The following is a 25,357-nucleotide window of genomic DNA, read 5'->3' on the forward strand; positions in this document are numbered from 1 at the left end:
ACCAGCGCCCTGGAACCCCGGGCCTCAGAGCCTGTTGCTCGGGGGCCAGATAGGGAGCAAGTGCGGCTCCGCAAACGGAGGCTAGAATTCCACCCCGGCGGCAACCAAGCGGCGCCCTTCCACTGCTCAGGCGGGGACTTAACCCTCGGCGTCCCAGCCCCTTTCGCCCCTCCCCTGCGCACTCAGATCCAACTCCACTTTCCAGACCAAGGCCGACTCCATTGTTATTAAAAGCCAGAGGGTGGCGAGAGGGGATACGCAGGGATGCAGGAGCCAGAGCACCCATTCCTCTCCGGCCAAGACTTGGGAAAGTCCGAAAGCCGTTGAGGAAGGACTGGATAAGCCCCAGTCGCGGGGCCAAGGGAGGGCGCCCGAGGGAGATGGAGGCTGGGCGCTGATCCCACCTCCCCGCGCAGAGATGGTACGGTCCGAAGCCGAGCGGGCGGAGGAGGCTCCTCCGGGTCTCTACCCGCCCGTCTCCCGCCTTCCTCGCCGCGCTGCCGCGGGAGCGAGCGCGCGCGCCCGCGACCCCTCCCCCGACGCCGGCGCCCGCGCTCCGCCCCTCGCCGATCGCTGCTCACCTCCACCGCTGCCGCCGCCTTTCTCGCCTCCTTCTGCTCCAGCCGGCGTGCGGGGGCCGCGCCCGGCCGCCGCGCTGTCCTGGGTGGGTGGCGCTGCCCGCGCGGCTGGCGGCTGAGCGCTCCCGCGAACCAGGTCTCCCGCCGGCGCGGCGCCGTGACAGGTGCAGAGTCCCGGCTGAGGACCCACCTGCGGCGGCCGCCGCGATGCCCACCATGCGGAGGACCGTGTCGGAGATCCGCTCCCGCGCGGAGGGTGAGTAGCCGCCGCAGCCCCGCGCGGGGCGCGGGCGGAGGTGGCTCGGAGCCAGCCTGGGGTCGGGCCATGCGTGTGTGAGTGTGTGTGTGTGTGTGTGCGTGCGTGCGCGCTTGCGTGTGCTGTGGAAGAGATGCCCGACCCACCACTTCCCCAGGGCAAGTCCGGCGGTCGAGCGTGAACCCTGGCGGACCCTTCTCCCTGCGCCGCCTGCAGTGCGCTCGTGGACCCCTTCCCAGCTCCAGCCCCGGCATTGGTGTCCTCAGCGGGAGCCCCAAGGCTTGCTTTGCACCGCAGCGTGACCATTCGGTCCCTGTCAACGAGCGCTCTCACGCTGCCCACCTCCCTCCCCACTAGCGCGCAAACCTCCCGTCTCCACTCAGTTTCCTCACTCCGGTGACCAGATCCCCAATCCGCCGCCCATCTTTTTGCAGCTCTCCCCCCACGTCCCCCCGAAGAGTGGGTTTGTCTTTCCCTGGCTGCAAGATCCTGTGATCCCCAGCCCCTTGCCTTCCGAGCGCGAGGAGCCTTAATTGGGGTTGGGTGCTCAGCGGATACTGTGCATTAGAGTCTCTGCAGTTCTGCCTCCTGCAGTGGAGTCTCACCGGCTCTGGTCTGAGGTTTCGTTGTGGTTTTTTTTTTTTTGCCTTTTGTCTGGTCCCCGCACTTTGGCCAGCTGAGCTGACTTCTTTAGCGAGGTGGAAGCTGCTCCACCCAGGGCCAGCTGTTGAATGGCTACACTTATCAGCAACGAGCAACAGATGCCAAAGGGTAAAGGCAAGTAAGCTTTTGGAGGACCAAGACACTCTCTTCATCCTATCCGAGGAGCCCTCAGCATCCTGCCTAGCATGCTGCAGTCACTCCATTAATATTTCTTGATTTTGTTCATGGCAAAGCCACAATTGTACATATCTCGGGTGTTATTTTCTTCTGTTTTATTCTCTCCCGTAAACCCATCCTTGAATCCCACAAAGGGTGGAATAACATGTTTTTTTGAGAACTAATCTATCTTGCCATCATCACTGATTCCCACCATTCCCCCATCCTGCCCTCTAATGTGAGGCAGGTGGTAAAGTGATTTTAGAATAAAAGATACAGAAGTTAGGAGCATAGGATTCCAGGGATTTGAGACAGTCCATTTTATTGTTTTTCCTCCTCAGAGTCCCCATGTTAAAGACAGGGGCACTGGCCTCTAATATCTGTGATTTCTGATCACAGCGCTTAGGAAATGCTAAATGAAACCGCTCTGGAGAGGCCACAAAAGAGTCAAAACTGACCCGTGTCCTACTTAGGAATTTATTACATACTTGTTGTTATTTGTAATATAATGGAAAAATATATAGGGCATTACAGTTTTAGATGCACATTTGAATAAATGATGGTGTTATTTTAAAATGTACACAGTAAAAAATGTATCTTTTGACACTTCTGAATGAAATGAATGAATTTTCTTAATCATCATTTGAGTGAGCCATACACGTAGTGCAAATACAGTGGTAACAGTTGGGATTGTTCTCTCAAATAATAGCGACTTATGGATTGTATATTGTGGGAAATGGGAAAAGAGAAAAGACCAGAAAACAATGCAAACCTGTGGCATGTGAGAGGATTTTATTAGTATTGAGAGACTACGTTATTGTTTTTGATTGGCATATGTATTTTTCAAAGCATTTTCACAAAGATTACCTTATGGAACCTTATGATGCTCCTGTTGATGAAGGTGGTCCCCTCTGATAGTTGAGGAAACTGTGGTACTTGTCCAAGGTCGAAGCTAGTTCAGTGACATGTTTGGATTAAGAATGCTGGGAAAACAAGGGCTGTTTCTTATTTAATCTTTGTATTCCCTTTGCATCCAGCACAGTGTCAGGGGCATAGTAGTGCTTGGTGAATGACCCTTCCCTCTCATATTGGTTGGTTTCAGTTTATTATGTGCTCAGCATTTTGCTCAGGACTGTGGTGAGGACAACATAAACAATGACTCTGTGGGCTGGCAATGTGGCTCATTGCCTGCTCTGCCCACACTTTTCTTTCCGAAGGAATATTCTCCTCTGACAGCTCCCATTACCTGAAGGGCCTTGTTCTGAACTGCAGCCTCCTTGGCTTCAGCTGATTGGGCCAGGATGAGCTCCTGACCCAAGGGCAGACAATCCATAGGTGCTCAGACACTTGTAACCTTGTGGTTTGGCTCAAAAAGATTCTCTCTTGTGATCATCTCTCTCATGGGAAGAGTTAAGCTTAGAGACTTAGAGTGAAAATTGAAGCAGAAAGGGGCAGAGGTGAACAGGCTGGTAGAGGATAGAATGGGTGTAATAGGTCATGCAAATGCTGCTGATAGGAGAAGCTGTGAGTGAACAGAGGAAGATAGGAGAGAAAATGGATTGGAGGGAAGGAATGGGGCAGAGAGACACAAATGCTGAGAGAGGATGGCTAGACCTTGGATTACCTCCCTCCCTGACTTTCCTAGTCCCAGTCCTAAGTAGCATTAGAACAGGCTCTTTTTTCTTTGAAGTGACTTGAATGGATTTCTGATCCCTGCATGCAGGTTAGCCAGATGCATGGCTGTCCTATGTGCAAGTTTTTTACAACCAAATTGGGGCAAAAGGACTTACGTGAAATAAGGAATAAATAATTAAGAGGGGATGTTATTAATTGGACATTGTGCTTGCTGTGGGTGCTGTAAGTCCTGTGGAAGGTCAGGACATGACAGCATGAGGTCTACCAAGCAAACACTTCACTGAGGAAGGATTTGAGATGGCACTCATCGGTGTTCTCAAACTTTAAGGTGCACGCAGATCACTCAGGGATCTTGTTAGATGCAGATTCTAAATCAGTAGATCACGGGTGGGGCTGGAGTTGCGTTTCTGGCAAGCTCACAGGTAATGCTGGATGACGCGGCCCTGCAGGCCTGAGTAGCAAGGCTCTAAATGATGTTGCCATCTTTTTCAGTAGTCGGGAGGATATTAAAGGCAGAAAGTAACCAATTGAAAAAATGATGAAAGTGAACATGGCTTATTTGAGAGTTCTTAAGGAAATTGGCCAGAAGCAGAGGGAAACTTGGAAGGAGTAGGATGTCAATTTGGATAGATAAAGCACTGCTAGATTACAGAGCATTTTGAATGCCAAGAGTCAAATAGACATAGAATTGAATATTTGAAGAGGGTCTTAGAGTTCATTTAATCCAATTTCTCATTCAATCATGACATCAATGTGTAATGTCTCTAACAGGGTCAGTTAGGAGCCAAAATGTTATAAGCAGAGTGACATTACCAAAAGAGTGTCTTAGAAAGATAAGTCTCGAAGTATGTTGCATAGTTCGGAGGGAATGGCACTGGCGGTAGACTCTATTGTAAAAAAAAAGAAAAGTCTAAAAATGACAAAGGCCAGGATTATCAGTGAAATGGAGAGTGAGAATGAGAAGGTAAGAATCAGAGATGTTTCTGAGTAAATCATACTCATACAAGTACTGTTCCAGGTACTTAGGATACATCAGTTAACGGAACAGAAAAAGCTTTGCCCTGGAGGTCCTTACATTCTAGTGCGGCAAGAGACAGCAAACACAGTAAATTAGCAAATTATAGAATTCATTATGTAATAAGTGCTGTGGGAAGAATAAAGAGAAGGTGAGATGTGTGAGGATGGTGGATGGATTGCAGTTTAAATAGGTTGGTTAGGCTAGCCTTCAATAAAAAGTTGGAGATGAAGGAGTTAGCTTGGTGGAGATATGGGGGAAGAGTATTCCAGGCAGAGGGAACAGCCAGAGCAAAGGCCTCAAGGCAAGAGAGAGTCGGGTGTGAAAAAGGAACAGTGAGGGGGAGAATGGTAGGAAATGAAGTCACAAAGCTCACATCAGTGGACGTAGTGAATATAGGGCAGGAGACAGGTGGTAAAATAAAAGGAGATTCTCAAGCAGTAATTTCAAATTTTAATGTTTACAAGATCCTAGATATCTCATTAAAACTGCAGTTTCCTGGGCTGACTCGTGACAATTCTGTTCAGTAGATCTTGGGTGGGACTGGGAGACTACATTTTTAATGAGCTTCCCGGGATATTCTGGTGCAGGTGAAACACAGTTTGAGGAACTCTGCTTTACCCTGATTGATTGGGAGAATCTCTTAAAAGTTAAGGAAATTGGCGAGGATCAATAACAGAAAATATTAATTCAGATTTTAAAGTAATTGTGGAACATGCAAATGTTTTGAAGATACTTAGAAATTTGGAGGTTAGATGTGGAAAAAACCAAACTTGGGACTCTGAAGTTTCAGAGATAATAGTTGAAACTCTGATAGAAGATAAATTTGCCAGAAAGCAAGACTAGATAAAACAGAAGGCTAGGAATTCTAGATCTCTTCACTTCTACCCCCAGCTAAATCAAATGAGTCTCTGAACACAGCATTAATAATGCTAGAAACAGGGACTGAAATAATGGCGACTTATACAAAGCAGAGTTTTTCCTGACTCTTGTAAAACTAATATGGAGGAGGAAAAAAACCCCAAAAAACAAAAGAAGCAAAACAAAACTAGTATGCACATAGTCAGTCCAGGTTGGCTATGCCCATTACATAAAGTAGTAAGGGATCTTGGCTCCTATGCCTTTCTGCTTCTCCATCCTGAGGGTATAACTTCCATAAAGTCATGACGTTGGTCCCTGGGGCTCCAGCCATCGTTTAGGAGTTCCAGGCAGGAAAAAATGGAAGAGTAAGAGATGAAAGGCTTTTCCTGGAAGTGTTGCACAAAGACTACTGCTTATTTTGCATTGTCTCCCATCTGCAAGGGAAGCTGGGAAATGGAGTGTTCTAGCCAGGCACATTACTCAGTGTCGTGTTACCAAAGGAAGAAGGGAGAATGGTTGTTGGGTAGGCAACTAATAGGCTCAGTCACCATCAGGTACTCAGGTTGCCCACAGCTCCTGCTTGAATCAGAGAACTGTTGTAGAGCTCATAATTTACAAAATACTAAGTATTCAGTTGTTCAAAACTAAGGAAATGCACAAAAAATACATACCTGTCCAATGGTTTGCATTTTCTTCTGCTGAATATTATACTGCTAAAATGTAAAACATTCATTTGGTTATGTAAAACGTTTTAAGTGATAAGTTTAGGACTTGTTTTAGGGATTGTTTTCCTAAACTGGTCTGTATAAATGGCAACTTTAAAATGTTTCTAATTATATAGAATATTATGTTTCATTTACTTAAAAGATAGCAAAAGGATCACTGATGTAGTTTCTATATGAATTGTTAAAGCGAAAATTTTAGGAGGCTATTTCAGATGTCCAGGTAAAAGATGACTAAGACTCTTTGTTCTTTTACAAAGCATGTATTATGCACCTGCTGTCTGCCAGCTAATTGGGAGTTAGGACAAAAAGATCTGGTGAATAAAGGAGATTCTAAAAGAACATGAAGGAGGTCCCAAAAGAAACATGAAGAAGAGTTAAAAATCTCTAACTGACGTGGCACTATGAGAGAGGTGGTGTGTGAGCATAGTGATAATTGATTTAATATTTGAGAATCCCCAAAAACATGTCATTTTACTTAGTGTAATTCTGGAGATATTTGGTATGGCAGAACTAAACTATTTTAGGTTTTCTAATCTATAGTACATCAGTCGTTTTTTTCATGATCTTGTCGCAAAAACAGAATTGAATCATATGCCTGCCTTACAGCCATAGGAAAGATTGTGTAGGTCAGAATATACCTTTGGAGTTAGCACAGTGTTTTCTTCCTGGGTCTCTATTCACGTAGTTTCATTACAATGTAAATGTTGTCAAGGCAACAGTTTCATTCTTCATTGTTCACTGAGCCCAAATCTTTCAATGCTCTTCTCTCTTAATAGGAAGCTCCCTAAAGGCAGGGATTTTTGTCTGTTTTGTTTACTGATGCATTGCTCCCACTGAGGACATTGCCTGGCACATAGTAGGAGCTCAGATGTTGGTTGAATGGATAAATGAATCTTATGAGCTAGAGATGAGGTGAACTTGAGATGGCTTATAATCAGACCCACTTGATACCCTCCTACTGGAACCTGAGCACCACGAAGGGAACAATTTTGGTGTGATCTCTTCATTGCTGTATGCTCTACACTTAACAGCCTTGCCTGCCACAGAGTAACCTGCCGTGTTTGTCAGATGAATGGGTAACTCTGAACTTTGTTTTTAGTGGAAGAGCTTAACTTTGTTCTCTTGATTGTAGAAGTAACACTTGCTCAGTGGAAAAACTCACACTGCAAAAAGGTGTCAAGGAGACAGTGAAAATCACCCCAGACTATGCCATCTAAATATAACCACTGTTAGCATTTTAGTATATATCCTTTCCAACTATTTTCCAGGAGAGGAGAAATATACTTATTTGTTAAGAAAAGTGCATCAGAGTCTACATTATTTTTAGTCTTTTTTTCCCCACTCAGTATTTCATCCTCGCTTATCAAGTATAAATTTATGTAAACTCCATGAAGAATGAGATATTTAAATTTATTTTTTCTAATTTAATTGAAATATAATTGATAACTAACATTGTATTAGTTTAAGGTGTGCTACGTAATGATTTGATACATGTATATATTGCAAAATGATTACCACAATAAGTTTAGTTAATATCTATCACTTCATGTAGTTAGAAATGTTTTTCTTGTGATAAGAACTTTTAAGATCTCCTCTTGGTAGCTTTCAAATATACCATATGGTATTTTTAACTATAGTCACCATGCTGTACATTACAGCCCCAGGACTTATTCATCTTGTAACTGGAAAGTTTGTACCTCTTGACCACCTTCACCCATAGGAAGGGATTTTTGTCTACTGTCACTACTTATGTCTTCAGTGTCTAGAGCAGTGCCTGACACTTAGTAGGGCTTCGGTAATTATTTGTTGAATTCATAGGTCATTAATTTTTTGGCAGCTTAGCATTTTTTTTGTTAGTATATAATAATTTACTAAGGAATCCTTTATAGGTGGGCGTATGGGTCATTTCCGGTTTTTTTTTAAAAAAACCAAATCACTCTTGAATAACATCTTTGTACACTTTTCTAATTATTTCTTTGTAAAATGTCCCAAGAAAAGGGATTTCTGGGTCAAAAGTATATACCTTTTAAATGAATGCTTATACATATTTCAAAATTGCCAGAAAGATGATCCGAGTTTACACGTCCACTGAGAGTGAACAAGGTGCTCCTTTCTCTACCCCTGCCCCAGCACTGGAGAGCCTTCTTTTTCATCCTTGTGAAGGGACAATGAAAAAAAGAAACTTTAGGTTTACATGACTTTACTTATTAGATTGAACACATTTTGGTAAGTTTAGTGATGATTTTTTTTCTGGGTTGTTTATTCATGTCCCCTTATGAAGTTTGTTTGGTGTTGAATTTTAAGTGCTTCCCATATTTTGATGATATTAACTCTTTTCTGTTTAAAGTTTATCTTTTAACTTTCTTATAGTGTTTTCTCATGCACATGCATTTTTATTAAATATAATCTTTCAGTTTTTTCCTTAAAATGTCTTCTTTAATGTCATTTCTTATTTGAAGAAAATGATCATTCTTCACTTACATTTTTCTTCTAGTACTTTTAGGTTTCATTTTAAACAGTTAAATGTGCAATTCCCGTGGGATTTATTTTGTTGTGAGATCTGAGGTAGGGGCCTAATTTTATTTTTTCTCAAATTATTATCCACCTGACATGATAACCATATATTTTATTAGTTGATCCTTCCCGTACTGGTTTGAGGTGCTTTTTTTATACTGAATGTACATATACCGTTGAGTCATGTCTGGAGTCCGTCTTCTCCCTCTTTTCTCCCTTCCCCCTCTATTTTGGTCTGTCTCTTTTGGCCCCTGTTATCAAATTCCTCTATTGCAACTAATAAAACATATCCTCATGACATTTCTACTCTAACTGCTCTTTTCCCTAATTTTTTTCTTGTTATTTTCATCTCTGTTTTTCCACTTGAACCAGCAAATGCATCATTGAATCATTATGTTTATAAATTTATATTGAGAGAATTGACATCTTTCATATATTGAGTCACTGAAGCCTAGTTTTCATATGTTGAGTCATTGAAGCCAATGAATAGGTATTTCTTTCATGTGCTGGGGAGAGTTTTCTTAAAATAAATGTTACCCATTTTAATGATTTGTTCCTAGATGATTTATATTTTATGAAGATATTTTGAATGAGATCCTTTCTAAAATTATATGTTCTTGTTTGTGACTGTGAGCACATATAAAGTGGAAGCTATTGATTTTGAAACTGACCATCATTCTGAATTATTTCCTTTTAAAGAGTTTTTTAGTTGATTTTCATCTCCATCAGTTTTAAAATTATATCATATGTCATAAAACAAAGTATTTTTAAATGAAGTTTTCAATTAGTTAGACTTGACCAGGTATATTTTGGGTATACTATTGTTTCAGAAAGATTGGTTCATTTTTATCTGCTGAACTTTTGTAGACTCTGCTGAAATACAAGTACAAACTTACTATTAAGGTTTCATACAGTAGCCCTTACATAATAGCAGGGATATTACTCTTTTTTATCCTTTCCGCTAGCAGAAGAGATCAGAATTTAGACCAACCTGGATTTAACTAATGATTCCATGGAATCTACTTATATCGAATTGGCATTTATTTCTTAATGCTAAGAGAAATAAAATGTGAGCCACAAATACTAGACATGTGTGTAGTTTTAAATATTCTAATAGCCACATTTAAAAATAAAAAGAAACAGATGAAATTAATTTTTATATTTTCCTTAACCCAATATATGCAAAATATTATTTCATCATGTTATCAATATAAAAATTAATAATGAGATAGTTTGCATTCTTTTTTTGTACTAATTTTTTGGGATCTACTGTATACTTTATATTTACAGTACATCTCAGTTTGCACTAGTCCCATTTCATGTGCTCAGTTACTGCATGTGGCTAGTGGCTGCCATACTGGACAGCGCAGCTGTAGATTATACCTCTAGCAGGGGCTTACATATTAGGATTTACTGGAATTTTCCAGAATATAAAATTTTACAATGGAAATCATGGCTTAAAGTAAGCTTATTAAAAATACACATATGGGTATACTCTGCTCTTAAGTAGAGATTTAAGCCTTCAACTTCCTTCCTTACAACAGAAGGTCTCATAAAACCTTACACAGTATGTTAGTACTTACATAATACTGCTTTTGACATGGCCCCTGTGGCAATTTAGAGGTTTTATGTAAGTACATATGGCATCTTTTGAAGCCTGTTGTTTTGTTCCCATTAAAAAAAAAAATCTCTTTTTAATAGATTTGATAAGCAAAAGCCATGCTGCCCTACTTTCCTGTAAGTTTTCATTTAAATGTTAACATGAAATATATGTACATAGATAGTATCTTTGAGTAGTATGCTTTTATATGCAATCTTCCCATCGCTTTTATTGATCTAAGGGGACTATAGAACTTGGCTTCATGGGTCATTTCACAGCTAATTGGGCAAAGGGAAGTGTCTGTTTTAAATTAAGGCTCTGTTCCTTGTTTTGTGTGAGCCTGTCTTTGAAGATGACTGATCTTGATCCATCTGGGGCCGTGCATAATGAGATTGGGTTAGTCAGGTGACAGTTTAGGCGGAGACTATTAATAAGAAGGTCAAAGCCAGCCTAGGGTCTAGACCAGGAAACCACTTTAGTGGGTCAGGCCTATTTAGAATACAAGGTTGGCTGTCATGAGTGAAGCAAGCAAACAGTGGTATGCAAGGGTAATCAGAGAGAGAGTTTGTTCCAACACCAATTTAGAATCGTTGAGCTTCTGTAATTGGCTCAGGTCCCTGTGGCTGACTCTGGTCTTAAAGGAAAGGCAACTTGGTGTAAAAGAAATCTCCTCCAGCATCTGCAGTCCATCTTTTCCCCTCATCTTTCCTTCACCCTCATGTAGATTTTGCCCTGTCCCAGCCATCAAAACCTTAGAGGTAGGAGATATTTAAAGAGCTCTGACTTAGCCCTCTAAGGATGTGGCATAAATCACCCTGAGTCCCTGTCACAGCAACTCATAGAGCTCCAGAACTAGAGGCCCTGCCTTGCTCTGGGAGAGGAGACCCTGGTCCCTGACCCAGCTTGGACTCAGGGCTATGCGCTTGTGAGCAGTTCTGATGCCAAACCAGGCCTGCCAAGGGTTCTGATTATCGTTTGCTTTCACTCTCCCGACTGTTGCTCTTGGCTAGCTCATCTGGACAAACTCGTTGCCCCATGTTAGAGCTCTTTGGTTCTGAGTGCCCCTATTGTCCAAGACCATTTTTCCTGGATCCCTTGCTCTGCCACTGTGTTGTCATCCTAACTGCTGTGAGTAGTTAACCCTTTCTAGTTCCCTTCTAGTCCGTCTCATTCCACTTAAAAAAATAAAAACCAACAAAAAACCCAGGCATGTTCTGTCTCTGACCAAAGAAATCAAACAGATCTCTCTGTATAGGTTTTACCCAAAATTTGATGTGCTGCTCTATACTTTAAGCTTAAGTTGGGTTCAATCCACCATCAGTGCCAGAATGGTTGTGAGAAATGTTCTCAGGTGGACTTACTCAACTTTTGTAACTTTCACAGTTGTGAGTAATGGTTAGAGAAATGACCTGAGGAAGAATTACTCTGTCTGCCATCTTTAGTAAAAGTGTGTCCAGTGTGGTCAGAGCAGTGGGAGACGTGTGTAATGCGAACTGTCTTATAGCTACATTGTATACCTCAGTGGTGCTCAGCCCTGGCTGCACAGTGAATCAAATAGGGAGCTTGTAAATGATGCTGATGTCCAGCCCATCACAGACCAATGGAATCGGTCAGTCTGATCCATTGGGCATACGGACCAAGCATTGATATTATATCTCCCAGGTAATTCTGATTGGCAGCAATGTTGAAAAACACCGGTGTACATCCTTGAATTTACTTGCTTGTAGGGAGGATGAGGAATAGATTGTATAAAGCCTTGTAGGTTGCCAGCCAAGAAACCAAGAAAGTATGGATATTTTTGGTAAATTTTTTGTCTATTGCCCGGGTACTTAATAGATCTGATTATACTTCTCTTAATTTCCCCTCTCGGAAATGATAAGGTTTATATAATGATACTCAGTTATTAGGTTTTGAAGACTTTCTTTAAAATTCTGAATTAAACATTCAGTTCAACCAAGTGAAAAGTAAACACGTGTAGTTTATTTTTAGCTGATGCTGTATCTACACTGGGAGCTTGATGAATATGAGCTTTTCTGCAGTGTCATTACTAGTTTTTGCTAACCTACTTACTTTTAGTATGTTGGAGTAATTAATCTCTTTATTCATCCTATATTTGTAGCCTACATATGTGGTCATTTTCACCAGGAAGAAATACCTTAACAACTTGGTGAAAGTCTGAAACTTCTGTGGCAACTTTATTTTCAAGAGGTTTATTTTCTTTAGTTTACAATTATTGATTTATCCCACTGTGATGTTAAATAGTCTTTTACAGGTTAATGCACAGAAAATGAAAACTTACCACAGGCCCCAATTTACCTGCCTTCCCTGATTGCTGAGATGAAGCCCATTTTTTGAGACTCTTAATTTACCTAGTGTGATTTCTCCATGGATGGGTGCTGGGTTTCTAGCTTCAGGATGCAATGATTATTTCCACCTCTGAGGATCAGAAAACGAGCCCACAGTGCCTTAGAGCGAGTGCATTGTGTCTAACCTTTGTGTGATTATTTTTGATTTTTAGTTCTCTTCTCTCCTTACTGTATCTGCATTTAGACTTGACTTTTTTAGATGCTATTGTGACTTGTACTCTACAGATGGGAATCCTTTTAAAAAGCCAGAATTTGACCTAGGAGGGGAGGGAAAGTTCTGAATCGTTAGCTCAGTTCAACCCCGGATGGCTACTGATTCTTGTCTTTTTGTTTAAAGTTCAGTGAAAGAATTATTACACAGTTGGCCTTTTGGTGACTTCCAAGTGAATATAATTAGCAAAGGAGAACAAAGCTTTCTTAATTTCCCCAGGTGTCGAGTTGAATTTACCTCGATCCTATTAAGAGACGTTCCCTGTGGAATTTATCCTTATGGTTGGTGAACTGCTCCCCTATGTGTTTTAATTTTAACTAAGTCTGAACACCAAGATCTTCAGTCTGAATTAACAGTTTTCTTTATAAGATGACCGACACTTTTTCATATATTCAGCTGGAATTGTCCTTTTGTTTTTTTAATTCCATGGACACAAACTAATAGAATCACCATCTTAACTGTTAACACTTCACGTGTCTTTATTGTCTTTGGTACTAGACTATTTGACATAGTAGCCACTGAAAAAGTAGAGTGCATTTGTTTTGTGACACAACAACAAAACTTGAAACTATAACTCATTTAGTGCTATCCCCACTTTCCTCAGCATCTTAAGTTAACACCCTATAAATAATTAAGAGAAAATGAAATGAGGCACTTGGGGCTCCCAATAGGCCCAGAGTAATATCTGACTTCTGGCTCTTCCAAGATGTGTGGCCTTGGACAAATCATGTAACATCTCTCAGACTCCTTTGGCAAAATGGTAACGATACCTACCAGTAAATCATCTGCCTTTTGGCTAGAGAGTAGACCAGTGCTGGCTGCACATTGGAATCTCCTGAGGAGCTTTAAACTCGCTGATCCCTAGAGATTCTGGTTTCGTCTTGGGAATAGGAGTTGAAAGAAGGAGAAAAATAGTGGCTTGGACTAGTAAGTGTCAGTGGAGGTGATGACACGTGGTCAGATTCAGGATATAGTTTGAAGGTAGAGCTAACAAATTTGTTAATGGATAGGACATGGAGTGGTAAAGAGAAAAAGGAGTCAAAAATGACTAAAGTTTTGGGCCCTGAGCCCGAAATGATGGTGCCATTTCCTAAGAAAACACTGGGATGAGGACTGAAAACCTCCCTGCATCTTAGAAAAGAGTGGGAAAAGCCACATGTGCCAAAATATGTATATTTGCATACATTTCTTTTGTTCTCTTAGAAAGTATTGCTTTATTCTAAAATCAAGATTTCTGTCCTCTACTTCTTCCATCTTCTTTTCTCTGGATATTCTTTAGAACTTCAGTAAACATAACTATTAGTGTCTTACCTGTTCCTCGTTGCTATGGATCATAGACATGTAGGGACTTCATGGGTTTAATCTGTTTGGGATTGATAATTTCTATTGCCAGGACTTTTCACTCCATGATTAGTTGATGAGAGCAGTTTCTCATGTCATCATCGTGTTCTTTTGACTCTTGAGGTGCTCCAAACTGCAGGGACATCCTTCAGAGTGGAGAAATTAAATGAAAGCACTTGCTGTAACGTAGGTGCTAAACAAATGTTACTTGACTCTGCGTCTGGTGAGTGATTGGGATAATCAAGCTGTTCAGATTTTGGAAGCTGAACTTTTAACATGCTGGAGTGGTTTTGAAATGTCATGGAGTTTTCTTATTATTGTGTATAGGCCCGTTGCACTTTACTCAATGATGGCTACAGGTATTCCAGCAGATCTAAGGGGCTGATTTCATGATTCTAATTAGTGATGGTAGTATGTGGAGGCACGAGCATTGCATTAAGAGGTTCTTTCTTCACTGGGTGATTTTTATTTATGGCATTAGAAGATTTGTGAAGCATCTGTTCAATCTATCCTCTCATTGTTCTTGTTCACCTATGAGTTGGGTAGAGCTGATGGCAATCTCACACATGTGTAGGTGTCATTGCTTCAATGTCACCGAGCACTGTGCTGGGTCTTTTAAGTCTTTGCAGCCCACCAGCTGTCATTCACACATCCTGGTTTAATCTGCTTAGTGGAGGTTTCTGTCTTTTTTTTTTTTTTCAGCCACATCCTGACAAACTGAAAGATGCCAGACCTGCCTTACTTGCTTTTGTGCAAGTGCCACCTAGATCTTTGAGTCTGTCTTGTCTACCCAGTCTCAGTGGGTTTTTTAATACTCCCCACAGTGCTGATGGCAGACAAGCCATCCCAGGGCCACACCCATTCTCAGGGCTGTGTCGGGACGTGATGGAGTTCTCCAGTGCTTCTTTATGGGTTTCTTATTTTTCTAACCTTGTTCAGTGGAATCATTGGCTATTTTACATGCCAGATTATGACAGTGCTTGTCTTCAATAGATAGACGAGTGTGTCACACCTTTCTTTATCCCGGATAGTGTCTGGTTCCATAGAGTAAAAAGCTCTTCTTGCTTTTGGGCCATTTATATTGCTGTGTGTGCTGCACTGACTTCTCTGCCAAAGTCATAGTTAGTAGGTAGGCTTTAGTTTCCTCACTGGGTGTTCTCAGTGTCTGATTGTTAAGGCTTTGTTTAAAAAAAAATAAAGATGAATTGTTTTTTCTCTCTTGTAAAGTCACAGTGGAGGGAAGAAGCAGGTGCTTGTCAAACTCCACTGACTCATTCTGAGAATAATACGGTAGAAAAATGATGTTATTTGGAACTTTCTGCTGCTTTTAATAAAAGGAGGGCTAGTCTGTTGGAACCAGTCATGTTTCCACCTGTTTTTAAAATGCATAAATAGCTCTAAAAATGAAAGTTGTGATAATTCAGATAACTTTCCTGGTTGCTTTTTTGTATTTTTTCCAGTACATTTTAAGGGCTGGCTCATGGAGAACTATCATTCAGTTGTATCTTCCTGTGTGTGCAGTGCTACTGAAGTCTGTGGGGTTAACTATCCTGCAAGCATTTTTATCTACTACTTTATCAACTAAAGTTCTTTTCCATATACAAAGCGGTGAAAACTTGCTCATACATTCGTTCTATATTAGTGGTTCTCTGATGACTTCATAATTGTCTTTTTAAAAAAATCTTCTTAAAAGGGTACGATCGTGGAATTCTAGAGTTGGAAGAAACCTAGAAGTGATATAGTGCCACACTATCCCTGCTATAGCCTGCGTACCTCTCAGTGGTGGGAATCCTGCCCACTTTTGAGGCAGCCCATTCCATTCTCTCACAGCTCTAGATCTTTGCAAGTTATTTCTTGCTAAGAAAGCAATGAAACCATTTATTCGCTCCACGTTTTGCTAGGCCAGTTGTCCCCCATGTTGTATTTGCGCAGTTGATTTTTTTAGGCCTTAGTAGGGGACCTTCAGTTTTTTCAACCTCTTGAAACCTTCCTGAATTCTGATTTTTTTCATGTCATCTGTGCATTTATTAATTGTACCATGTGTGTCCTTATCCTCTCATTGGAACCCCAGCAGTCTGGCTTCAGAGCCCTCCTCACCTTAGGCTTTGACTTTAACTGTCCAAAAGATCCTCTTGGATCCCAGCAGAGCCTCGTGTGACTCGGTTGTTGAGGTCTCTTCCTCTGCCCAGTGTTACCTTGGTTCTTTTCTCTGTACGTCTTTTCCATTCTCCTTTTAATACCTGTGGCAAGCATGTGGCTTCAGGGTGCTGTGCTGCGCCCCCCGACCCCCAGCCCGACTCTCCGTCACAGTACCTGCTGAGTGCCGAGTCTCTTGCCTCTGCCTCTGTCTCTGGATCACAAGTCTGCATCCCCAGAAGGGAATCCACTTGGCCTGGCTGGTCAGATGCCCCATGTTGACCCAGACACCCAGGCCCGGGGTACTAGGCCAGGAGAGGGGAAGAGGGACAGGAGTTGAGAGTGTAACCCAGGGTAGACTCCTTCAGAGGGTCTTGCGGGCAGCGGGGAACCAAAGGAGTGCTCCAACTCCAGCCCCCTCTGTGCATGTTTGTCAGATGGTTGTGAGTCTGCGTTGTTACATAATCTTAGAATTGTGGGTCTCGATTTTATAAGAATAGGGCCTAGCTTGAAATCCTTGTTGAAATCCAATGCTGAGGGCTGTATTTGAAAAAAGAGAAGGAAAGAAAGTCTGTGAAAGCTTTCTGTGCCCAGGTGGTCAACACCTACCTCCCTTTTAATCATCTACACTTGAGTTTCCACTGGCAGTGACCTCAAACTCATTGACCAATAACATTATTGTTCAGGCTTAGTAATGTAAAGGACCTTTTTTAAAGGTGAAAATTTCCTTTTTAATCTCTGAGTGTACATCCTGTGTATGAGAAACACGACTTTCAAAACAGTGAAGTCCTACTCAGTGTTAACTGAATTCTTGATACAAAAGGGAAATGTTCTTTTTAACCTCTGAATTAATTATTTAAAATTTTTTTTTTTTTACCATAGAAGGTGTAGTTCCCATTATATAAATCAGTGAACTCTGCGAGCACGTCTGTGGACCGCTATTTTCATTAACAGTAGTTTATAATGTACAGGATGCATCTTCTTTCCTTTTTAGAACACTGGGGCAGTAGTTCCTGTATCTTTGGAACCTCTTTCCTTCATTATAGTTCTATGATAAGTGACAGTTTACTTAACTATTCTGCAGGTTCTCACAGTTCTGTAGGTCTAAAAATTATATATATATATATATATGCTACAAGATATGAAATCATTTAGAGCAGCCACGTGCTAGCTTTTCTTTTTGTGGTTGTTGATAATCTCCTACCTTCTCTTTTGCTGTAGTTCCTCCAACTAATGTTTGTTCTAATCTTTCTAGTCTTAAGATGATTATCCCTGATAGAGGATGGAGTGACCTAGGAGAAGTAGGAGTTGAGAAGTTCTGCTTTTTATTTTATTATCTGTTAACATTACACCATCTATTGCAGGCAACAGACCTATTTCATCAATTCCTTGCATTCCAAATGGAAGGAAGAAAACATTTCGGTAGTCTCTAACATTTTTGAAAACACCTTTCTTCTATTCTCAGATGTCTGTGCATCTGTTATTTGTATTGAACATGTGAGCCAATTTCCAATGTTTCCCATGGTCTTTTTTTATCTTCTTGTACTTGTTACGGTCTTCCTGTGCAGCAGCAGTGGTCTGTTTGAATATGCCTCCTATTTCCTCCTTGTTAGGACCTTTCACAATTAGTCAGTGTGTTGCTTTAGATAGCCTTCTGGACTTCTGCCATTTCGGGTCTTGATGATAACTTGAAATGTGTCCTCCTGAATTCTGGAAGATATGTCTAGCTTGGCCTGATGTTCCCCTCTTTGAGTGTCAGAAGATCCTTGGTACAGTTATGTTTTCTATGAGTATCATTACTACTTTATCACTTTTGCATTGATTAGAATCCAGTCCATAATACCAGTTCCTCATCTTGTTTCCTGTATCTTCCCAGAGATAAATTTGATGCCTAGACAAGTCAACGATGCTTTTAGCTAACTGAGATTTTCAGGAGATACCTGGTACATATCTGGTAGTTGAAAGCCCTCATTGCTAATGCAATCTGTTTCTGTGCCAATTTTTAAATCTATATTGGGAACATGCTATTTATTTCTTCTATCTGACCAAGTGATCTATGGGATATTCCCAAGGCAATATCATTAATTTCCTTTCATCTTTCATTAGTCTTCTTCCTTTTCCTGTTAAGCATGATTTGGCATTAATAAATGTTTTATTTTATTTCCGGTAACTCAGCATGCCCAAGATGATTATTTTCCTGGGTTAATAGCCAAGGCTGGCAGCCAAGGAAGTTGAGTGCTTCCTATGTGTGAGGCCCAACACTAGACATGCCATAGATTTTCATGTAATGCTGCTCAAGGATGGCCTTTCCTCTGAATGTCAGGAATGCTTTTTCCAGTGTCTACCACTTACAATTCATAGTACTACTTTTGGAGTTTGCTGCAATTCAGCATGAGTTCAGGAAGTGTTAAGCCACTGGTTTTTTTTTTCCTGTTTTAGACAAGAAATGTTGTTGTCACACTTTATTTTCAGATCAGTGCCCACAGAGACACTTAAAGATATCATTACCATTTATGGTAATGACGAGTCCTGATAGGAAAATATATTAGCGCGGGTATCAGGATAGGGACAAGACTATTAAGTATGAGAAATTTTTGCATGCCTGATATTAAAATGGAAAATTTAGTAAACATTTATTACGTGCAAGAGACTTCTTTGAAGTGTTATGTACTTCCGTATTAGAGTAACCTACCTGATAGATGCTTACATGTGCTCTTATGTCTGTCTTGTCCTCAGTGCATAAGTTAGGTACATCTGTAACATCTGTTACTAATTATTCTCAGTTGCTATATACCTATGTGTATAGGTCAAAAGATTACTATTGGAGTGGTCAAAAGTGGTCAAAACCACTATATGTTTAAAACTTTGTAGGTGACATTTCAAGGAAGAATGATCAGGGAGGGCGCTGTGATATCTAAGCATCTAACAAGGTCATGAGGGTAGGAGAGGGTCGTGGTTGGAAAAAATGTGTTGAGGTAGAATAGGGCCCAGTAGAGGAGAAACAGAGTTAGAGGGAGAGGTCAGAGCAAGCTTAATTGGTGAATGAATGAATGCATCCATGAATGTTAAAGCTTTAGAGCTGGGCTGGACTTTATCAGTTTCCAAATATTGGCCTGGTTCTGGTACTCACTGGCTCTCTGACCACGAGCAGTTCTCCATATGAGAAGGAAAGTTCCCTTCTCCTCATCACTCAATAATTCTTTTAAAAAAATTGAACTCTTTTGTAAGATGAAAAGCAACCAGTTTTTTGAAGTAGATAACCATGTTTTACATCATCAGGGTAAGTGGATATTCTTTGTTCCAACCTTCATTATAACTTAGATACATCACATTTGCAGAAAAAGAGGGTAAAGGAGAGGAAGCTAGGGATGTGGAAAGCTTTTTGGCTGTTGTGCCATTTCCTTAGGGTAACAAGCCGGTTATCCCAGAAAATGCTGGACTCAGGGCTTGGTTAGGGCGTCTGCTCATGTTGGAGCAGATGTGATCTAGCAAGTAGGGCCTGTTGGGGAAGGTTCTAGGCACCCTAGTGATTTTTTTGGGCAGGGTAGTTGCATTGTGGTTCTAGGTCATCATTCCAAGCAAAGCAGAAAAGCCAGCTAGTGATTGGGGTACAGGGAACAGAGTTCAGCTTCCTGAAGAAGTTGACTAGCCAAGTCCAGGTCCAGGGTCAATGCCCACCTATTTTAGATGGGCGTTGGGACAGGACTTGGCTTCCAGCAGAGGACTGAAATGCCTCCCCTAAAATTCCATAATGTGGAAGCTGAGTGTATTCTTAAGTAGGTAGAGTAGTTCCCAGAGTCAAATGAAAAGCTTTACAGGAAGGTCAAGGGTGATCCAAGGCAGCTTGACTAATGGATAGTTACTTCAAGGTGCCACCGAATCAATCTTATCTGTGCTCAGCCTTTTCATGTGTCCAGAATGCAAATTGACTATGATTAGCTTAGCATGGGCCATGTGCCCACCTTTAAGTCAGAAAGAAGACTGGTATCTTGATGAACAGGTCCCTCAAGACTGCCTACAGTTGGGGAAGGAGAGTTTTCCAAAGAAAACCAAAGAACTGTTCAGAAGAAGCAGATGCTGAGCTGAAATGAGCAGTAGATGCCTACTGCATAGAGGCTCAATCAACACTTGGTACCTGGAAGGTATATTGATGCAATTGAAAATTTCATTTCCCCTCTGGCTATTGCAGTCGTGGTCTAGAAATTTGAGACATATTGCTGAGTGGTTTCTATTTAATTTCTATCCTTTTAAAGGTGTTTGATTTCTTCAATGCCGTATTTGAAAATGTAGTATATAAGTCTTAACCTTTAAAGTACACAGTTCATTGTTTCCTGAGTGGTGGTTTCTTCCTTTTGTACCCTCTCTGTCTGAGCAGCTGCTGTCAGATTCACAATTGAACATTTGAAATCACTCTTCTGCTCCAACAACGCAGAACATGGGATTTCAGATCTCTTCCGTGGTTCCAGTACCTGCCTCTGCATTTCTAATTATATAAACAATATATGTATAGTAAGATACCATTAAAAACAAAATAAATAAAAGACAAACCTAAATTATTTAGCCAAAGATTGTTTTCTTCCAGAAACTTGAGCCAAAATAATTATTAGATGAGAACTTTTAATTATTCTTATTTTTCTCAGGGAACAAAATAAAAACACATAAACCTTTGGAAAGGACCCTGGGTAATGCTCATAATTTCCTACTAAGTAGCACCTGCCTTTAATCACACCTAAGTTCTACAGTTGTGCCTCTAAAGTCTCTGGCTAGTTTTCCAGTCAATATTCTTTCATCAGATCCTATGATGTTGCAAGCATGACCGTTTGTCTAATGACCTCCTTCTAGCTCAAGAAACGTAAGCAATTAATGTGGTCTCTTTAATGTCTAATATTGGAAGCCATTGAGTAAAAGGAGATATAATTGGACTCTCCTGAATATATTTAGGAGATAATATAATAGATATTCTGATTCCAATTACAGCCTTACTTGTAACTGCAGTAAAGCTGAGTCTGCAAAAACTCAATGGTTCTATAACCATATTACCAGGCAACAGAATGATTGTGTATCTTATTCTCTTCTCCCTCCTACCTACCCTCCTCTGTTTTTCTGTTGTATAACCCCCATACAGATGACAATTTGGAGGAAATATGTACTTTTTTAATATTAATTTATAAAATTAGGTAAAATCCATTCTTTTACTGTCTACTTATTGGTCGCAGCTTTAATTAAATATTATCCAAAAATTTAAAAAATAGTAATACTTACATTAGTGTCCTTAAGACGTTTGTTTTTCCCATCTCAAGTATGTTGAAGGGGCGATTAACTTTATTATCTCTGGATATGGGGTAGGGTGACAGGAACGGTTTGAGTGACAAGTTTTGTGCTACATTGCTAGTATAATGTCATTTCATCCTCACAATAACTGTATTTTATGCGGAGGAGGCTGAGGCTCAGAACATAAAATTATGTTATTCCCAGTATTATGTAAAAGTGTCATCATCTAAATTTGAACACAGATCTGACTACAAAGCCTATTCCTTTGCCCCACAGTCTGCCTGTCTGATTTCAGTAATAAACATAATAGCTAGAATTTTTGTATGTGCATGAGGGGTCGGGTACTGTCCTGAGTGCTTTACACACATGCATTATCTCATTTAATCCCCAGAAAAACCTGTAAAAGAAGGTGGACAGCTGACGTTAAATAATTTGTCTAAGGTAACCAGAGCTCATAACTGATGGACCTAAACAGTCTCTCTCACTCCGTGTTCTGTGCTCCCCGTCACGATTCTGTAATGTCGTCCTTGAGTGTACCTGGTGTTTTCAGTATTATTGATTAGCATGTTATAAAGAGAAAAGATGCACAATGTCTAAGGACAGGATTGTTTGACTGGAAAGAGAATTCTATTAAGTGGTTAATCATTGGTTGTACTTAAAATCCTAAGTTTCTTTCAAGTCTTGGGCTTTTGTTTGGAGTAGTGTCAGCCAGTGGGTATAAGTGGCATCATACAATGGTGGAATAATAGTGAGAGACATGGGGAACCTCTGTGGGTCAGACCAGCTTCATCTCCAAAGAGTATCATGTGTACATCCACTTCTTTTCATCTCTGTCACTGCAACCTCACCCAGGCCCCATCATCCTTTAACTGGATTGTGACAGTAGCCTCAAAATGATCTTCCTGCCTGAAACTTTTCAGCAGATTCCTACTGTGTAAAGAATATAAATTCAAATCTCTTTTAACCTGGCCCTGCCTCTTCTTGTTTGATGCTGTCCCTGTTCACTGTTACTGGTCCTCATGAACCAGGAAATGCCAGGCTCATTCTTGCCTCCAGGGCTCTGCTCCTGCTCAACCCTGGTTGGGTTTACACCAGAGAGAGGCCTTTCCTTATCACTCAGTGTAAAGCTGCAACAGCAGTAGTGATAACAGCAACGACAATGAGAACAGTTAATGTGTATGCTAGGCATTGTGCTCTGCGTTTATTAGCTCACTGGGTCTTCAACAATCCCCCTTTGAAGTAGGTACTATTATCATCTCCATTGTATGGATGATGAAGCCAAAGCACAGAGTTCTATTAATCACTTATTTTCTTCATCACGCTTACCATGATGTGTAATTATCTTCCTCTCCTCTAGAAAATAAGTCACTGAGAGAAAGGACCTTATCTTATTTTCTGCAGCTTTTAAAAAAATGGCTGGCACTTAGTAGGCACTTACATTCAACTTATGCTGAAATGTGTTGAATGAATGATTGAACTAATGAACAATGGGTCTTACTGATTGGGTCATGATATTTGTGATGAGAAATGGGAATTTCAGAGATGATACTTCTGCTGTAATTGTATGAGAGAACTAAAAGCCTTTCACTTAAATAACAGTTGAGCATTTTTCTTCTCTGTTACATTAGACTGTGTGCATAGAAGCATGTGACCATGAATCTGGGCAGAGGAAGAAAGGAAAACTATATATCAACATACTCAGTAACCCTGTAGTCAATAGGTGGATGCCAGGTAGTTGCTGGCAACAGATTATAGTCACTACTTGTCTTCTTTTCAAATATGGAGATTTAGCCATGATCACAAAATACCATTTGATTTTGTGACTGAGTTCTGGCTGCAGATTATATAAGGCAGCTGTTGCTGTGAAATGTCTGCCTCAAGTAGGGAAACTTTTTAATTTAGTTTTAAAAATTTCCCTGTTCTTATGAACAAATGAGATACTGACTTTTTTCTTCCTGGTGCCTAGCGGATACTAATTGCACAGGATTTTGGAGCTGAAAGAGAATGTCAGATTATTAGCCTGGCTTCCTCATTTCACAAGGGAAGAGAATAATCCCCAGATAGTAAGTGGTTTGTGCAGGGTCACGTGAGTGATCAGTGGAAGAACCAGAGCTCACCTCAGAACCACTACGTGGGTTTAATGATTGACCACTGTTAGGGGAAGATGGACAGTTGTTCACTTCAGGGCCACAATTAGGATGATGACCCATCGGCATCTTTATTTTTATTATATAATGATATGTAATATATAATAAAATGAAGTTTATAAAATATATTTTAAATAAATAAAATATATATACAATGTATTATATAATATAATAAAAGGACTCTTTATTTCCCTATAATTCTTCATCTTTCTGAAGTCTGGAAATAGCATTTGATAATTTTATAACTAAGAATGCAGAATTTGGCCTGGTAAAGTCTCTAGTTTGGTGTGTGCTTATTCTAAGGAATTTTGTCATTACAATACTAAGTAATTTTATTATGAATTAAGCCACAATTCAGAAGGCAAAACTGCTTTTCCACTGGGGGAAATAATAGTCAAGTGGGATATTACAAACACTAAATATGGAATTTTCAATGTACCTGGAATTCTGAATTACTGAATCCTTGTCTATTCTATTTGACTGAAATGAGGAAAAGCTTTCTTATTCATTTTAATAAAAAGGAGTCCAGAATAGTTTCTTTTGGGAGACTGGTTTGATTCTGGTGGGTTTTAAGATATTACAGATGTTGGAGAGTGCAACATTGAAAGAAGCTAAGATGTTTCAGAAGCCACTGTTAAGCCTTGTTCCTTTCTATTCCTGAAAGTGATGGGCATGTGAATGTCCCAAGATTTTCTCTATAGAACTTGTAGGTTATTAAGAGTAATGATGCTGTTAGTGGATGTCAAATGCCTGACTGAGCACTGAGGACACTGGAGTGAATGCCTGAGTGATTCTTCTGGAGAATCCAAAATGTAGGGAAGGAGTGTGTATGTGGTATCACTACCATCATTAGTTTGTGTGTCTGTACTTGAGGACCATGTTGAGATGTCCCCCAAAATTTGCAAATGAGAGAAATGAACTTGCCTTCTTATTTCTTTGTAAGATCAAACATGATAGGAGCAGAGTCACCTGCAAGAGGGGCAGATTTGTTCCTCGACCTACACGGTTTGATGGTAATCCCACTGCAGATTAAATGTCAATTCAAATTAGGAGATGGTGATGGTCAGGAAAGGGATGAGTCAGAGAGTTAAACATTGGCAGCACTCTTCTCAGCTCTGTGGAGGGGAAGAGATATGTTGGCCAACAGATTTGAAATATCATGGCCCCAGTGCCAAAGTATTCCAAGAGACTTAGAAGATTTTGGTCCTATGGGTGCGTCTACCCCTGTCGTGGGATTGGGTGCATCAGGCTGTGCTAGCCCGATGCTTAGACTTATGTCATCCACCAGTGGTGTTGCTTCGATGCTCACCATTCAGTTTCACTTGGTCATTTGATCTTCCACATAGGCCAACATGGGAGAACTGAATTAATTATGAGACTTCAATTACTCTAGTTCTTATGGCAATTATTTCTCATCATAAATTTACTAATTGTCATTTTGGATTTGTGCATCAATCTTACAGGCTTGGATAACCTGTGTCTGCTTCTAAGAGAGGAATCTATTCTTGATATTGCTAAATATGTTTTTGCTCATTTGTAAATTCATCAGACATTGAGTGCTTACTGTGAGCCAGAGGTCTAATATTTGGATAACTCTCAGTGTAACAGGGGAAGCAGGTGAATTGGCAATTTCAAGGTAAAGAATTACCACTCTGGACATTACTTGGGAGGCAGTGTGCCAGCTTCCCATTTCTATGAGGCTCAACATATGAATTTATCATTGTCTGCTGCTGTTGACTGTTTAAGTATAATAGATTGCATTTATTGTGTACTTGAATATTAGGCATTTTGTTAAGTACTTTGCATAAATACTTCTATTTAGTACCAACTATTCCATACAATATTTCTGTTTTATGGACTAGAAAACTGAAGCCTAAAGAGA

General features: G+C 40.5%; 1 protein-coding gene across 2 annotated transcripts in view; it reads left to right on the plus strand.

The window, feature by feature from the left end:
* Window positions 1-546: 546 nt before the first annotated feature.
* LOC124232959 (phospholipid-transporting ATPase IA) overlaps window positions 547-25,357 on the plus strand; it is a 220,917-nt gene continuing 196,106 nt past the window's right edge. The window contains exon 1 of one of the 2 annotated variants that reach the window (XM_046649924.1): window positions 547-834. In XM_046649924.1, the coding sequence (XP_046505880.1) occupies window positions 786-834 (49 nt within the window). In that variant the 5' untranslated portion in view covers window positions 547-785. The remainder of the gene's footprint in view (window positions 835-25,357) is intronic. The other variant, XM_046649923.1, reaches the window with a different exon arrangement.

The sequence above is a fragment of the Equus quagga genome, unplaced genomic scaffold (genome assembly GCF_021613505.1).
Source record: "Equus quagga isolate Etosha38 unplaced genomic scaffold, UCLA_HA_Equagga_1.0 146_RagTag, whole genome shotgun sequence".
In the NCBI taxonomy this organism is placed as follows: Eukaryota; Metazoa; Chordata; class Mammalia; order Perissodactyla; family Equidae; genus Equus; species Equus quagga.